The sequence below is a fragment of the Liolophura sinensis genome, chromosome 11 (genome assembly GCF_032854445.1).
Source record: "Liolophura sinensis isolate JHLJ2023 chromosome 11, CUHK_Ljap_v2, whole genome shotgun sequence".
NCBI classification, from domain to species: Eukaryota; Metazoa; Mollusca; class Polyplacophora; order Chitonida; family Chitonidae; genus Liolophura; species Liolophura sinensis.
In genome coordinates, this window is record NC_088305.1 from 21,497,069 (window position 1) to 21,514,722 (window position 17,654).

The 17,654-nt window shown below is 39.6% G+C and overlaps 1 protein-coding gene across 1 annotated transcript in view; it reads right to left on the reverse strand.

Annotated features, from left to right (window-relative positions):
* The window catches only part of LOC135478179 (dynein heavy chain domain-containing protein 1-like), a 146,431-nt gene that overhangs the window by 126,662 nt on the left and 2,115 nt on the right, over nt 1-17,654 (reverse strand). Inside the window, 14 exon segments of the mRNA XM_064758450.1 lie at nt 537-626; nt 1,742-1,825; nt 1,984-2,031; nt 3,048-3,158; nt 4,793-4,962; nt 5,793-5,942; nt 7,344-7,439; nt 8,048-8,115; nt 9,067-9,157; nt 9,811-9,960; nt 10,817-10,918; nt 12,425-12,512; nt 15,957-16,061; nt 16,834-17,028. Coding sequence (XP_064614520.1) covers nt 537-626; nt 1,742-1,825; nt 1,984-2,031; nt 3,048-3,158; nt 4,793-4,962; nt 5,793-5,942; nt 7,344-7,439; nt 8,048-8,115; nt 9,067-9,157; nt 9,811-9,960; nt 10,817-10,918; nt 12,425-12,512; nt 15,957-16,061; nt 16,834-17,000 — 1,520 coding nt within the window. The 5' untranslated portion in view covers nt 17,001-17,028.

Sequence of the window (17,654 nt, forward strand, 5' to 3'; positions counted from 1 at the left end):
AGGCTGATTAAACAGGATTTATAGATAAATCTTCTAAATTATGTTCTTGGGCGGGTTGGGTTTCAAACATTGCAAAAATTATGATATTCTGCTGGTAGTTTTATCATAACTCAATTACTGCCCGGTTAAAAGCCTGTACTCCCTATGTCCCCATGTAGCAGTGCTGTGTGGTGAAGCCAAGACATCATTTTGTGCTGGGATGTCAGTTCTGTTGTCATAATAATGTAACTTGTAAACCAAAGGAAACAGTTCATCTGGCATCTTTCACATGTATGTGAAGGAAAAGCAACAGCATATCCAATGCTCAACTGAGACTGAAAAATTCGGCTTCCAAGTTAAAATATTTCCTAATTCTGTATTAAAATATGGGTACATAACAGCCCTGGGGACATAAATGCTCACAGTTCATAGAAGTTGCTTTAAACTTTAATTGTCCAATTTCTGTATAAATAAATAAATAAATAAAAAGCTAAATGTCAGAAATGTGCTTTTATTTGAACAAAATATGCAGTTATGGTAATGAAAACAAAACTCACAACACTGTCTTCTTCTTGACCTGTTCCTCACAGTATGAGAGACATCTGAATGATTCCTCAGCGGTCACATCCACAGTCAGTTTACAGTACCTGGATAGAATCACACAATCTTCATCAACTCAGGTGCAATATGTAGTACAAGCTAATTTTAAATTTATCATGCATTTTTGGAAACAAACACACATCTACCGCAGAAAGTACATGTCCTCTTGTACATTGACATCAAGTGAATGGTCCATGTTAAAAGGTAGAATGTTGAAAATCGAACAGATGGTTCCATGTTATAAAACACTGGGAAGCTTGATCTACTGACAAACTACCTGACTCTAAGAGAGATTTAACCAAGTTAAAAGAACTAAAATTTCCCCCATGACTTAGTTCAAATTGTGCGTAATTCTTAGAGTTCCACTGATCTTAGAAAAGTGACTCTTTGATGTTTGTTTGGGAGGTAGGCTGACAGCCTACAGGTAAAATGTCTCAGCACCAAAAGTAGTATTTTATGACATTTATTTGCCTCTGTAAATGGACTTTTTGGAGTGAAATGTTAGATCATTTACAACATTTATAATGAATGCTTGGGGTTTAACGCCATTCTTACAGAACTACTTATAGGGCTACCTGCCCGTTTTACTCTGTAAATATACCATGTCAGTATTTGGAGCAAATTTTACAGACATGACCTGAGCAACAGCCAGCTCTGACCCTTAAGAACATTTATTTCACCTAAAAACATAGCTGGCATTAATTCAATGTTCATGCCACTTCGGGGCAACACTGCCTTAAACAAGTCGGCCCAAGCAACGTACTTGTGTTCTTTTCTGTAAGGTAAAAGCAGAGTATCATGTGCTTTTAAACAGCTTCGAATCAGCTTTTACAGCTGGAAAATATTGAGCTGATCTCACCCAATGGCAGTGTAAAGTTGAGGAAAGTAAATGCAATCTTAATCAAACCTCCAACAATGTTGATCTGTCTACTAAAACAAGGTACCCTAATTCCTCAACCTTTTCACATATGAAAGAGCAGCTTTCAGTGCAATTTATGCACATTTAGGTTTGATTTTGGAGGCAAAAATAAAATGGTCCAGTTTCTGGGTTTCACAAAAAGATTTTATCAGAGTACACAGAATAATGCCCAATAAACACCAAGTAAACATGCAAAAAGGTTGAAGAGCCCTAAGGGCTACACAAACAAAAAAGAGTACTTACTTGAAGAACTTTTCCAGAGTTTTATCAGCTTGAACATTCTTGTAGTTCACCAAATTTTCCAAATTTGCCAGGGTGTAAGAGGATCTGGAAAGCATAAAAATATTTGTTGGTTATTTTGCATTGTTTTGTCCATGTTTTCTTGCACAACTGTTACATTTTAGTTTTTGTCACGAACTCTGTTCTGTTTACAAAAGTAACTTCATAAAGTGTAATCATGAAGAGTAAGACAAAGAAAAGCTCACCCTTTTTCAAATGGTAGAAAGTCTACTGTCAGCAACTCTTTCAGTAGCCTGAAATAAAGAACAGTCAAGATAAAATTGTATGCAAAGACTTTTGAGCTAGCGGCTGATAACCACACACTGGCACTCATTAATTTTCAAACACTGGTGTAAATATTTTTAAATCAAATTACCGTACAATAAAATAGCTTTCACGTAACACACTGCTCTCACGACAGCAGTTTAGTAACATTGAGTGCTATCATTCAGCCTCCTCTGGTTTAACTGCAGCTTTACATCAGCAAGTCTGGCAGGCGCTTGTTGAAGGGCAGTGGTTTTCTCCAGGCTCTGCCTGTATCCTTCACCCTTAACCTGGCCATTATGCACAAAGTAAAATATCCTTGAACAGAAAGTTAAACACCCACCAAATGAATTGATATCACTTGATATTTTGCCGAAACTGCAGGAATGATATCTATTTGCACAGGTATCCGCTGCATTATTTCCTCTATGCAGCAAAATTAATTAATAAATCAGAAAGCAAAATTTTAATTGTTCAGAATATCTATAATTACAGTCTAGCCTCGCTATAAGACACCTCAACACAGTGCGCAATCGGACATAACGCAACCCAAATCTTGTCCTCCAAAAATCTGGTGTACTTTCATGCGAGAACCACCAAAACTGCAAACATTACTTGAATTCAGCTTGTGGAAATGGTTAACATTCACAAAGTATGGCGCACCGCTTTGGGGACAGGTTTCCGGGCATGTTATAGGCTACCTCGCACCATAATGAAAACACCTTGGGATACACTATATATGCCTACAGCCTATCTTACAGGTCATGACTCTGACACTGAATGAAGTTTTATCGATGCAAAATGCATTTTGTCAAATGCTTTATTATTGTTAGTTTACGATAACCGCACAAGATTTTTTATTTCTACATTCCCACCAGCTACACACTGAACATGCTGAAAGGCTGTTCTTCTTGTTATATACCCTTATCCAGAAACAGTGTAGACATAAGTATCACTCAGTACTTAATTTTATTGCATTGTTTTCTTTTTTTGTTTCGTTTTGTACCTGGTAAGTTGCAGGAGAGCAGCGCCAAAGCGGGGTACAGCTTGTAGCAGGTTATTCATGAGTTTCTTTTGTCTTCTCTGTAGATCTAACTTTTGCCTGTTTGATCTCCACCTGTCATGAAAGACGCAAGATTACATGATATTCACAAGAAAACAAAACAGACTGACATGTCATGCATGTGCTGGATTAGCAAATTATAGATTAAGAGGTGAATCCGAAATGAGACTTTTGTACAGGTTAGATGATGTTTGGAAAGGATTACGCAATGCAGCAAGACAACAGAGCTTTTACCCTAATTCTTCAAACTTTTTAACCTCCCCTGCAACCAATATTTTCAAACATTCTGAGAGAACTATGAGGTGTAGAGCATTCTGAGAGAACTATGAGGTGTAGAGCATTCTGAGAGAACTGAGGTGTAGAGCATTCTGAGAGAACTATGAGGTGTAGAGCATTCTGAGAGAACTATGAGATGTAGAGCATTCTGAGAGAACTATGAGGTGTAGAGCATTCTGAGAGAACTATGAGGTGTAGAGCATTCTAAGAGAACTATGAGGTGTAGAGCATTCTAAGAGAACTATGAGGTATAGAGAAATAATCTGCACACTTGTATGAAGCTTGCATCTTTAACATGTTTAATGACTCAAAGCAAACATACTTGGTGTCATTTTCATAATAATTTCATTATAATTTCATGGATAAATTTCACTGAAAAAAAAAAGCGCTAGTGGCTGAAAAGGTTGAGGATTGACAGTACATGGAATACGAAGCCCCTTGGTTAAACACCTGCTCACAGACATCTCTTTATAACACAGAAGTTACATCGTCATAGAAACCACCATCAAATCTACACAGTCTATAGTCGCCTGGCTAAAAATCCTGATAAAACTGGAGGTAAGTGCTCTGTTATTTATAGGACTGGCACTGATTCTAAGGAGACATTTTCAACTGATTTTAAGCAAAGTTCCATGATGTTAATATTTCCAGTTTCTTCTGAGCGAGATGTGATTTGATCAGGCTCTTAAAACAAGTATTAAATATCAAGCTGATTTCCTTTGGGACTGCATGGGGTGTCTTGAACCTTTTCAGTAGCTGACTCAGAGTTTATACTGAGATTATTGTCTGTGGGGCTGGAGTTTTCACACCAGATATATTATTATTAATATTATTGTTATTATTCTAGATAATTGTGATATAATATTCCAGATCTCATCTGAGATGAATCCAGATTGGTATTTTTTAACCCTGTTCTACTGAAGCAGGTGTTGAAATGAAATTTGTTTAACGAGGGAGAAGTGTACATGTACATGTGTGGTCAAATTTGTTTAACGAGGAAGAGTTGTACAAGTATATGTGTGGTCAAATTTGTCTAATGAGGGAAATGTGTACATGTATATGCGTGGTCAAATTTGTTTACTGAGGGAGAGGTGTACATGTAGATGTGTGGTCAAATTTGTTTAACGAGGGACAGGCGTACATGTATATGTGTGGTTAAATCTGTTTAACAAGGGACAGGTGTACATGTATATGTGTGGTCAAATCTGTTTAACGAGGGAGAGGTGTACATGTAGATGTGTGGTCAAATTTGTTTAACGAGGGAGAGGTGTACATGTAGATGTGTGGTCAAATTTGTTTAAGGAGGGACAGGTGTACATATAAATGCGTGGTCAAATTTGTTAGGACTTCTTGCATAAAACATTACTGCAATACTGTTTTCTTAATTAGCACAGAATCAGCCCCTTGATTACCTCCTGAACATTTTGACTAGAAGGTAGTTTTTGAAGAAGGGTATGTGTGAGATGGCGTTCCAAAGCACGGCTTCTCTCTGCCAGTCTGCCAGTCCCATAGTCTCACTGGGCGCATCATGATGCACGCGCATCACACTGAACGTTGAAAACACGTAATGGTCTGCATTCACCTGGCCAAGACAACAAACACAAACATCACTCAGCAGAGTCTCGAACATTCGTATACCTTCTCAAACACACCACAGTCTATAATGAGTCCTGTGTTCATATCCCGGATTGGTGCTTAATCTCATGTCAAGTATATTTCACAACATATCAGTAAATGTATGAAAAGTATTACCATAAAATGTATACTTATTTTGATGTCACACTTCTGCTTATTTTTCCTTTTTTTTTTTATTTATTTTATCACTTATTATTATTATTATTTTATCAAGCAATAAACAACCATTCAAACTGGACCACAACTACATCATAGACCAGATATACTTCATTCTGTAGGATTATTCTGACCGTCAATATGCTGGATAATATGGTCAAAGTGTTTTATTAGGGCACACCTGCATCTGCATTGCTAATGCATACAAACACACCTTCTTCAGGTACAACTGGCCTCAAATTATCAACATTTAATGAATTATCAAACCACACCCACATTTACGAACAAGAAATTATCTAAAAAGCATGGTTTCTACTACATGTATATGTCATACATTTAGATGAAAGCAGATCGTAGAAAGGTCTGACCACATTTCCCTTATTTAACTGAAGGACCAGTCAATATAGAAGAGTATCGGTCGATCTCCAAGCCATATATTCAGTATATAATTGAACGGACATCATGTCTGGTGTCTTTTGCATAGCATTTCAGTGAGGCAACACCATAAATATGGCTACCTGGAGAAACCATGATATGACCCAAAAAATAATTTTAAAGGTCAACATTATACCCCTATCCAAACAAGCAAACAAACAAATACATTGTCTGTTGAGATCTTACTTTGTTTTTAGGCACTTCAATCAAATCATACGGCCTGTAGTGCCGATTTGGAGCCAGGTTAAAATACAATGTTTTGATTTTGCCGATATGGTGACAGCCAGCAAAATACTGTACAGCTTCTCGTCCAGTCATTGGTTTCCGTGATGTGACCTGCCAGGAGAAGAAGCATGCAGTGAAGACAAACGTGCAATGCCATTGGTGGAAAGTGATACTGTGGTGCAAGGGTGAGATTTTTACTGATGTTTAAAACTTCAATGTGTTATTGATTTATGTTAACATGAAATTTGTTAGGTCTTCCCATGTTTTAATACCCAGGGTCCAAAAACAAGTGCTTAAAGTCAAAATTGGCTTTCCGGAATTGGACCCTGTGGCTGATTCTGCAAACCAATTTCTGACTTTTTAGAGTGGATTTTAAAGCTTACTTACTGGCCCTTGAAATCAAAACTTTGACTGCTTAACCGATCTTATCTTGAAGACAAATGTGCCAAAAAATCAATTTTCAATACCAAACACTAAGGACTCTGTCAACGTTTTATATTTTGACCTAAGTCAGAAATGGTTTTGTGGAATCGCCTATACCACAGCAACCAGGCTCTGTACCCCCTACACCACCAATTTGGTTACATGCATTATTTATAAGCACAATGACTGTGGATAAATCTTTATGTGATGCGGACAGTTCTCAGGAGTTGTGTAATAATAAAGTGTACTTCTGAAACTGAATAAAGTGAAATATGATCAAGTAAACCCTTATGCAAATCCAATGATGAGTATGGTGATGGATCAAACGTTGTGTAATACATAAACACCTGTACATTATAGCTTTTAAATACTGTAATAAAACAACAACAAATACCTGAGGAGCATCATAATACAGATAACACAAATCACAAGATAAAAGTGTATACGGTAAGAATATAATAACAGCACAGTATAAAATCGCATTTTTTTTTCTCAAGAAAACCTGACTTCACAGAGTGCAGAGAAAACAGTCTCTAGCACTAATGATCAATTAGAACACTGACAGATCTGTACATGGTGATGAACAAAAGCTTCTTTCACCGAACCTATTTTTTAACTGCATTACAGCTTCGACAAACATGATAATGGAAAGTATAGTTTGGGAATTCTATCTCATTCAGGATCTCATTCTTCATGTCCTCCTCCACTGTGAGCCCTCAGAAAATTGGCCACATGGATGTCAAGGTCAACAACCGTACAAAAATGGTGATATTTTGGTAGAAAATGGACAGAACAACCCAAAACTGAACCTTAATCTTGGTACCAATGTACCAAGTTTCACTTCAAAATACTGAACTGCTTTGAAAAAAAAGTCCATAAAACAATCACTGTACATAACAGGACCAAAAACAGTGAATAGTGTGTGAACGAAGTAGCCTGAAACTTGAAAATGATGTGTAACTCCTCCTGGTGAGACCATGCAAAAGTTAAAAAGTGCCCCGAAAAGTGTTTCGTGGCAGACATACTGATTGACAGACTTGTAGGGGATTAACTAAGCATCCCACCAGAGTATGAGAGGTAACTACCAACCTTTTTCTTAGCCTCAGGAGAGCTGTCACTTGACCTGGGGGTAAGAGCTGGTGAGGGTTTGGTCAGGGGAGGCGATGTCTTCTCTCTGTCTTCTGGCTGAAATGTTAAGTGCTCTTCATAATTTGATTGCATATTGATCAATAGCATACTCAATAATATTATACTAATCGTCATGCCAGAGGGCCCACAGTAATCCACCTTTAACGAGTAACTTTGGTGAACATGTCCCCATAGCCCTGTGTGCATGCCAAATTGTGTGATGGTAAACGCTCTCCTATATAAACTTCATGTAAGAATATACGTCTTAACACAATGACTCACAGACCCAACTGCTACTTGAGACACATCTTACCTCTCCAGGTAAATCTATCTGTAGTTTTAATAACAATGTCTGTTAGTATTAACATACTAACTACTGCTTGTGAGCATATCTTAACACTAGTCCAGGTAAATCTGTCAGCATTTTAGCGTACACTGTACAGTATGTCTCAATTAACAGCATGATTGACCAATTTAAACGCTCAGATGCTTGTGACACGTCTTACATCTTCAGGTAGATTCGTTTGTATTTTTACTTACAATGTTGTATATTTTAATGATTGATAAAATAACTTGTGCTTGAGACACATTTTACATCTCCAGGTAGATCTGTCTGTGTTAACAGAATGGCTGCTAGAGTAACTGCTGCTTGTGACATGTCTTACCTCTTCAGGTAAATCTATCTGTAGAGCTTGTACAGTTGTTCCCAAACACTGACCCCATACAGCTTCACCTGTCCACACAAACACACATAAACAAAGAGACTTTCACATACTTATTTATTTGACTGCTTTTGAATGCTTTTCTCACAGCTGCCATGAGACTTCGTTCTTCATTATACCATATCAGTCATGTCAGGTTTCATGCAGCCATGAGACACTGTGACAAGTTTTCTGCTCTTTTCTGATGATTTTGTTTTTTGTATACGTCTTTCTTCATCCATTTTTTCACTCATATGACAACCACCACTCATTACGTGTGCGTACATATATGGTATCTTCTTGCTAGTCTCTGCCATCAAAGTGCTGCTGCCACTGAAGTATCATGCCAAAGACACCAAATATGACACCCAACCCAGTCATATTATATGGGCATTAGGCCAACCAGACCTGTTTCCTTGCTCTAACCTCTCAGTGCTGAGCGCCAAGCATGGCGATTTTGTTTTAGTGCAGATCTTTGCAATCAGTCAAGATTTTGTTGTGTAATATCAATTTGAAAATAGTTTGAGTAGAGACAATATTGTCAGTTGTCATACAATCAGGTCAAAAGGTCAACCATAGGTGTAGACAACACTTTGCGAATTGTCCTGACAAAGTTTTCATGAGTCAAAATCGACTCATGTGTAAATCTACCTTAAGGTGTGATAATGTTAGTGTGATGAAGTGACCAGCCCCTCTCTATGCTGTGATATTCCCTTTACTACACGGACGGCTATTTTGTGAAATTTTACAGGAGTCACTAAATACAAGCAAAATGCAATCCGCAAGTGCAACTCTCTGCCCCTCTGCTCTGACAATTCAAAGGTTGCTGACAGACCTTCCCACGTACGACATGAGATGAGCAAGATACTTGAGATCACCAGCATTCTTCATTTTCTGAAGCACTTTAACTTTCACTGAAATTTGAAAATATTTCAAATTTAAGAGTTTGTGTAACACATGTGCAAAGAGCTAAGGGTACTCACGACTGGCCACCTCCATGGCCACAGCCCCAAAAGACTTCCTCATATCACCAAAGGTCAGGGGTTTTACCACCAAGTACGTCTCATCATCAGACTGGCAAAATAACAAATTGCAAAAACTTTTAACCACCTCTTTTTTTTTCTATTAGTTTCAATGCTTTTTGTTTATTAAACTTTCATCTTAAAATACTTAAATTAAACCACATACGTCTTATGTCAAATAGAATAAAGAATTTTACCAGGCTATTTCATTATCAGGGTTCAATTCCATACTGAAGAATTTTTTACTTATATGACTGCAGTCAGGTTAATGGGTGGAAGAAACAGGAGGGCCCAAAGTTATTGCTCTAATCTTAATTTTTTCTCGCTGTTTTGATAAAATTTGGTAATTTTTTCTCACTTCCTCTTTACTTTCTCGCAGGTAATTTCTGTAAAAGAAATATCCTTTAAATTACCCGGAATAAAAAAATAAAATTGCCAGTTGACTAACTCGTAATTCCTCTGATATGGTCAGGTTAGTACCCACAAGGAATTTTTTAATTTAGCTTAACCAATGGAATATGGCCTTACGGTTGTTTCTTCTAGCAGCTCTGAATGAAGCAACAGCAAAGTCTCAAAATGACATGTATTTAATATTGAAAACCAGTATGGTAAAATTAAACTAAGCTTAACTTGGTGAGAAACTGGGACTACTTTTTATATTGTATAAATCCACTCACTACAATGCTGACGTCACAATTAACCTACCGCTGGCCGCAGTTCAAATGGGTCAGTGCCATCAGGCAGGGTCAGTTTGACCGCTTTGCGTGGAGAGTTTGGAGCCTTGACCAGGGGCGGACTGGGGCTACAGAACTTCTTAGCAGGCACACGCCCACTCTGCTTGATCTCCTCCACCTCCTAAAATTAAATCACACTTGATTACTCTAAGGACAAAACTAATATATATTTCTTCCTTTTTTTTTCTTTAAAAACACCAAATTTACATCCATAGTGTAATTCGTCTGAAATAAAGAATGCCATTCCCACCTCACAATGTTCAGGTCCAAGCTGTCCAGCTGTTTGCTTGTTGAATAAGAATATTTTCACTTCTACATCAAGTTGGTTTTATGGGTGGAGGAAACCAATGTTCCAAGATAAGGTAAATGACTCAACTCGATGTCTGACATCACTGACCAAATGAAATTACTTTCACTGAAACCTGAGTTTACCACAATGCCTCAATCTGAACAACAGACTGAATAAAACAACGTCACACGATCCTATGACTCTTATTTCAAATTTACAAAGGTCTGTAGCAACCTACTGATGGTCGTGGGCTTCCCCAGGCTCTGCCCGGTTTCCTCCCACCATAATGCTGGCCGACGTTGTATAAGTGAAATATTCTTGAGTATAAAAGCATACAACATAAAACACCAGCCTAATAAATAAAGAAGTCAAATTTACAAATGTGACACATTGCTGTATTCTAAGTTTTTATGCAGTCACTGTCTTCACCAGCTAGCTGTACAGAGAAGAAAAAAAAATTCATAAGAAAGAATGTAATGCACCTTTGGAATACAATAGTATCTACAAACTGGCAGTTGTTGGATTAGTAATTCTGAGTTTCCACTGGAATAGGATAGCAATTTGTTGTGTACTCAAACTTGTGTACGTAATTATGAGGATTACATTCTGAAGTATTTCCTATTTCAAAATGCACATGCTCAGTAAAAGCTACGACTACGAATGTTTCACTTTTAGTGGGAAATGCTACCTTTGGGAAAACTTTGGCCAGGGCTTCTGTGATCTGCACATCAAACAGTCGGCTCTTGTGGACATCAGCATGATGGACAATCCTCTCCAGGTAGTGGTACAGCTGGACAAGTACACAAAATACACCAACACTTAAACTGTCATGAGTTTGTGTACAATGTGTACAAGCATGTGTAAACTGAGTCCAATGCTACTGGACTTCATGAACTACAAAGCACTCAGAGAGAGCAAACCCACACCACAGTTAAGTGTACAAATTCCACACTACAAACAAAGGGAGAATACTCAGAATTTCTGTCCTTTCTAGCTGTCAGTGGTGAAATTTTTGACCCATGAAATAATCCTCACTGCACGGCATCAACTACCTCACACTGAGGTTTGAAGACTTTCTGACCAGTCACATCTTTATTTTTACTCATGAATTAAACTGAATAAAGCAACAAGCAACAATTGCAACAAACCTGTAAATTCCACACTGTCCAAGCTAAACAGGCTACTTGACATATAATATTGATACTCAGGTTGACAGGCTAAAGTTGCGGGTTACACTTGCAGGCCTCAAATGGCCGAATGCTCAACATGCTCAATGCACTATGATAATGTTATCTGTGGAACGGTGTTGTACATTCACAGCCTCATAGATGAATTAAGCAAATCGGCATACAAAGGTATATCAGCGATATAGGTCTGATTGGTTAATTATCAGTCGTCAATTTCCCGTGAAATGGCAGCGAAGTTTCCTTTACTCCCATCTCAGAAAAGTCCTAGTATCTCACGTTTTGAAATAGGGTACTTTCAGTTAAACATAGAAAACACGCTGTAGCAAAGTTTCCAAAACTACATGTACCATACGTCAAAACCTCATTCTAGCGTTGCTGTGACAGCCGATTGCAACGCACTGACTTCACAACTCAAACAAATTGCGTGAAAATGGATTTTCTTACTCTTACAAAAGCAAACCTGAAAAGCAGAACCTAATCACTGTGAGTCCGAGCAGTGAAGTGTTATATTTTTATTTATAAATTACTTACTTTAGACTAGACACATATACGTCGTTCAGTGATGTTTTGAAAGACCTGTACGCTTATCAATGAAGGCCTATTTGCTGCAGGTTCACTGTCTAACCTCAATCTGCCTGTTTTGGCACGACATACTCTCACATACCATATGTGAAACATGCATTCTGGTAGAAGATATCTAGAGATGGTACTAGAGCTAACATTTTTCGTTGCTCACTGAAGCGTGAGTGTATTTATTGATTTTGTCACACGTATGTATACTGGCGTGAACACACTCCCCCTACCCCATTGCCCCCCCCCCCCCTCCAGCTGTGCCCAATAACCAAGAATCACAACCAGACACAAGGAATCATGGGACACACTTTTCAGGATAATCAACTGAACTACACATGAAATATGGTAAAGTGGAACCTAGGACAGCTTCACAGAGTATTGATTGGCTGGAGACCATTGGGCAGAATCAGGGGAAAACCACCACCTTTTGCCAGACAAAACTCCAGAACTGCAACCTTACTGGCTAGAGGCTGCTCAGCTAGACACCATAAATCTGCTTCTCCTTTTCACTAATATTACATAACATCATAACTCACCTCAGCCTTTTGGTCAAAGCAGTACAGAGAGTGACTGTAAGACTCTATCAGACTCAACATCTCCCTGAGCAACATCCAGCTCTTGTGGCTGCAAGGAAGCAGTAGATCTTGTGCATATTTTGTTAGAGATGTTATACTTAAAATGATGTCAAAATCAGATGAAAGAGCATCAAAACTTATTTGCAAATATTGTCTTTAATATTTTTTTGCATTTTTTTTTTCAGGAAAAAAGGGTATTTGAAAACCACCTTTTGGTACTTATGGTCGTTGCATAATAATGTTCTAGATAAGGATGTGATGCATGTCTAATAAATTTATTTGTATGCAAATTTGTTGTTTATTTCCAAACACATGCATTTAATCTGAATTATGATAATATTTATGAATACATTAAAAATATAAATATAATCACAATCCAGTTTTAACACAAATGTTAGCTGAAAAGACCAAATTCTAATGGAAATATATTTATTAAACATGTGATAGAGTTTGAGCTCACGGAATCAATGATGGAATATCCTCAACCCGACCCCTCCTGACTATTCTGCTCTACATGTGTGTAACCCTTGAGCTCACGGAATCAATGATGGAATATCCCCAACCCCACCCCTCCTGACTATTCTGCTCTACATGTGTGCAACCCTTGAGCTCACGGAATCAATGATGGAATATTCCCACCCCCACCCCTCTTGACTATTCTGCTCTACATGTGTGCAAACCCTTGAGTTCACGGAATCAATGATGGAATATCCTCAACCCCACCCCTCCTGACTATTCTGCTCTACATGTGTGCAACCCTTGAGCTCAAGGAATCAACGATGGAATATCCCCAACCCGACCCCTCCTGACTATTCTGCTCTACATGTATGCAACCCTTGAGCTCACGGAATCAATGATGGAATATCCTCAACCCGACCCCTCCTGACTATTCTGCTCTACATGTGTGCAACCCTTGAGCTCGCGGAATCAATGATGGAATATCCCCAATCCCACCCCTCCTGGCTATTCTGCTCTACATGTGTGCAACCCTTGAGCTCACGGAATCAATGATGGAATATCCTCAACCCGACCCCTCCTGACTATTATGCTCTACATGTGGGGAACCCTTGAGCTCACGGAATCAATGATGGAATATCCTCAACCCGACCCCTCCTGACTATTCTGCTCTACATGTGTGCAACCCTTGAGCTCACAGAATCAATGATGGAATATCCCCAACCCGACCCCTCCTGACTATTCTGCTCTACATGTGTGCAACCCTTGAGCTCACGGAATCAATGATGGAATATCCTCAACCCGACCCCTCCTGACTATTCTGCTCTACATGTGTGCAATCCTTGAGCTCACGGAATCAATGATGGAATATCCTCAACCTGACCCCTCATGGCTATTCTGCTCTACATGTGGGGAACCCTTGAGCTCACGGAATCAATGATGGAATATCCTCAACTCGACCCCTCCTGGCTATTCTGCTCTACATGTGTGCAACCCTTGAGCTCACAGAATCAATGATGGAATATCCCCAACCCGACCCCTCCTGACTATTCTGCTCTGCATGTGTGCAACCCTTGAGCTCACAGAATCAATGATGGAATATCCTCAACCCCGACCCCTACTGACTATTCTGTTCTGCATGTGTGCAACCCTTGAGCTCACGGAATCAATGATGGAATATCCCCAACCCGACCCCTCATGGCTATTCTGCTCTACATGTGGGCAACCCTTGAGCTCACGGAATCAATGATGGAATATCCTCAACCCGACCCCTCCTGACTATTCTGCTCTACATGTGTGCAACCCTTGAGCTCACAGAATCAATGATGGAATATCCCCAACCCGACCCCTCCTGACTATTCTGCTCTGCATGTGTGCAACCCTTGAGCTCAAGGAATCAATGATGGAATATCCCCAACCCGACCCCTCCTGACTATTCTGCTCTACATGTGTGCAACCCTTGAGCTCACGGAACCAATGATGGAATATCCTCAACCCGACCCCTCCTGACTATTCTGCTCTACATGTGTGCAATCCTTGAGCTCACGGAATCAATGATGGAATATCCTCAACCTGACCCCTCATGGCTATTCTGCTCTACATGTGGGGAACCCTTGAGCTCACGGAATCAATGATGGAATATCCTCAACTCGACCCCTCCTGGCTATTCTGCTCTACATGTGTGCAACCCTTGAGCTCACAGAATCAATGATGGAATATCCCCAACCCGACCCCTCCTGACTATTCTGCTCTGCATGTGTGCAACCCTTGAGCTCACAGAATCAATGATGGAATATCCTCAACCCCGACCCCTACTGACTATTCTGTTCTGCATGTGTGCAACCCTTGAGCTCACGGAATCAATGATGGAATATCCCCAACCCGACCCCTCATGGCTATTCTGCTCTACATGTGGGGAACCCTTGAGCTCACGGAATCAATGATGGAATATCCTCAACCCCACCCCTCCTGACTATTCTGCTCTACATGTGTGCAACCCTTGAGCTCACAGAATCAATGATGGAATATCCCCAACCCGACCCCTCCTGACTATTCTGCTCTGCATGTGTGCAACCCTTGAGCTCACGGAATCAATGATGGAATATCCTCAACCCCGACCCCTACTGACTATTCTGCTCTACATGTGGGGAACCCTTGAGCTCACGGAATCAATGATGGAATATCCTCAACCCGACCCCTCCTGACTATTCTGCTCTGCATGTGTGCAACACTTGAGCTCACGGAATCAATGATGGAATATCCTCAACCCGACCCCTCCTGACTATTTTGCTCTACACGTGGGCAACCCTTGAGCTCACGGAATCAATGATGGAATATCCCCAACCCCACCCCTCCTGACTATTATGCTCTACATGTGTGCAACCCTTGAGCTCACGGAATCAATGATGGAATATCCTCAACCCTCCTGACTATTCTGCTCTACATTTGTGCAACCCTTGAGCTCACGGAATCAATGATGGAATATCCTCAACCCGACCCCTCCTGACTATTCTGCTCTACACGTAGGCAACCCTTGAGCTCACGGAATCAATGATGGAATATCCTCAACCCGACCCCTCCTGGCTATTCTGCTCTACATGTGTGCAACCCTTGAGCTCACGGAATCAATGATGGAAAATCCCCACCCCTCCAGGCTATTCTGCTCTACATGTGTGCAACCCCAGAGCTCAATACATGCAGTTTATTTTGAGAAAACACCTCAAATACTTTGCTTAACATTGATTCTTATACACAATACACTAAGTCAGGAATTCAGTAATTTGCCATACTTAACATTCACACATCCAATCAACGATGGAATATACCCCACGTCGTATTCTGCTCTTCATGTGTGCAACCCCTGAGCTCAATATCTCCAGTACTTTTGCGATACCACCCCTTGCATTTTGTTTAACATTGTTTTCTATACACTCTCGACACTCAGGGGGCCAACATAAGCTCCCACTATACTTAATACAGGCAAGCTAAAAACGAGTGATACTGTGATTATTCACATATCACTATACTATGCTCTCACCTGTCCTGCTGCAATGCTGTGATGAAGCCTGTGACCAGCTCTCTCTCCAGGATACATATATCCTCCCTGTTAACTTCCTCACCCTGACTCACAGCATCAGACACCCTGACAGAAATACACAAACATCATCATATCATTAATCATTAGCTTAGAGGCTCTTCTATTCCACAGCAACCATTATTTAATGCCCCCCTACCCCCTGAAAAAAAAAACAGTTAGTATTCAAGTATTACTCAACATTAGGATTTTTTTTTTTGTTTTTATTTTTTGGTCTTCTCTTTTAGCCTTAACATGATTCCATTTTTCACTGCCTTGAAAAATATCAAAAAATGGACTGTAGGGAAACATCAACAATGTTATAATGTATCAGTTAACTTCTGCTGTAACATCATACTGGCGTACTCAATCAAATAAATAAATAAATAAATAAAGGAACAATTGACGTGAATAAAATGATGTCCCGCCAACCATTTGACAGGTCCCCTTGACATTTTGCAAGAATGTTGGATACATGTATCTTGTTTAACAATGTCAGGACAATAACTGTAGTGGTTTTCAGTCACGTTGCATAAAATGTTACAGTTTGTGTGACTTCATACACCCCAGATGAATGAGCCCACACCACAGTAATGTCATTCAAATGGAAAAAGAAGAGCTGATATTTTGAAGATATGGTACATTGCCCAGATTTGTTCTCTTAACTTATTGCTTATACATACGTGCACATGGGCTAAGGCATGATTTGATATATAACCTACACAAAAAAAAAATCAAACACTCTGACTCAATCATTATCACATGGTTACTATGCTAAATTTTATTTTTGGTGTACATGTAATTTCACTTTGAAAACATTTAATGTAAGAAGCAGAAATACCTTTTCCTGACATCACTGGCCCATTGAGCAGCTGTCTCCTTCAAAGATGGAGTTTTCTCCCCCTGAGGAGGTGACACCAGGTTAGCCCGCCCTTCCTGGAGAGCGGGCAACACAGGGGTACTGCTCAGCTCCCTACGTTCAGCTGCCAATTCCACTTGTGATGCCATGGTTGCAAGTTTTATTTTGAGCTATGCCCTGAAACGAGAACAGGAAAGTCATACACCATGGCATTATTTTTAATATCAATAATTGTTTAACTAAGGTCTTACTTAATTATTACTCATTTCTCAAGTTGGATTTTAGATTGTCCAAGATTGCTGTGATGTTAGGCCTGGTAAAATTTTGTTCAGCCAAACCAACATCAGAGCACTCTCATGATGTAGTTACCTGCAATTGTCAAATATGTTCAAGCTGTCAGTACAGCTGGTCATTTTGAGCATCACCAAGGAAACTTGGGGCCACCCTGCCTAGGAAATAACCAATCAAAGTTGTGCTTATGATAAACTGACAGCCAAAAACATAAGGGACACAAGTGTCTACAAACTTGAGACTGTGGAGACGTAATTGATGGGTAATTTTGTCTCAAACACCATTACAAACTGCCATGGTAAGTACATCAGCTTTTTAAATGGAGTGTGCTCTGTTGGTGGCTTGAGGCCCTTCTTGCCAAACCTAACATCAGGCCTATTTCGGACTACATTTTAAAGTCCTGATGTTAAAGACGTCAATGCAGTGGCAATGATGTCTTGATCGAGCTGTTTACATGTGTCATGTGTCCTAATGCCTTACAATACAGATCACTGGGACCAATACCTTTGTCA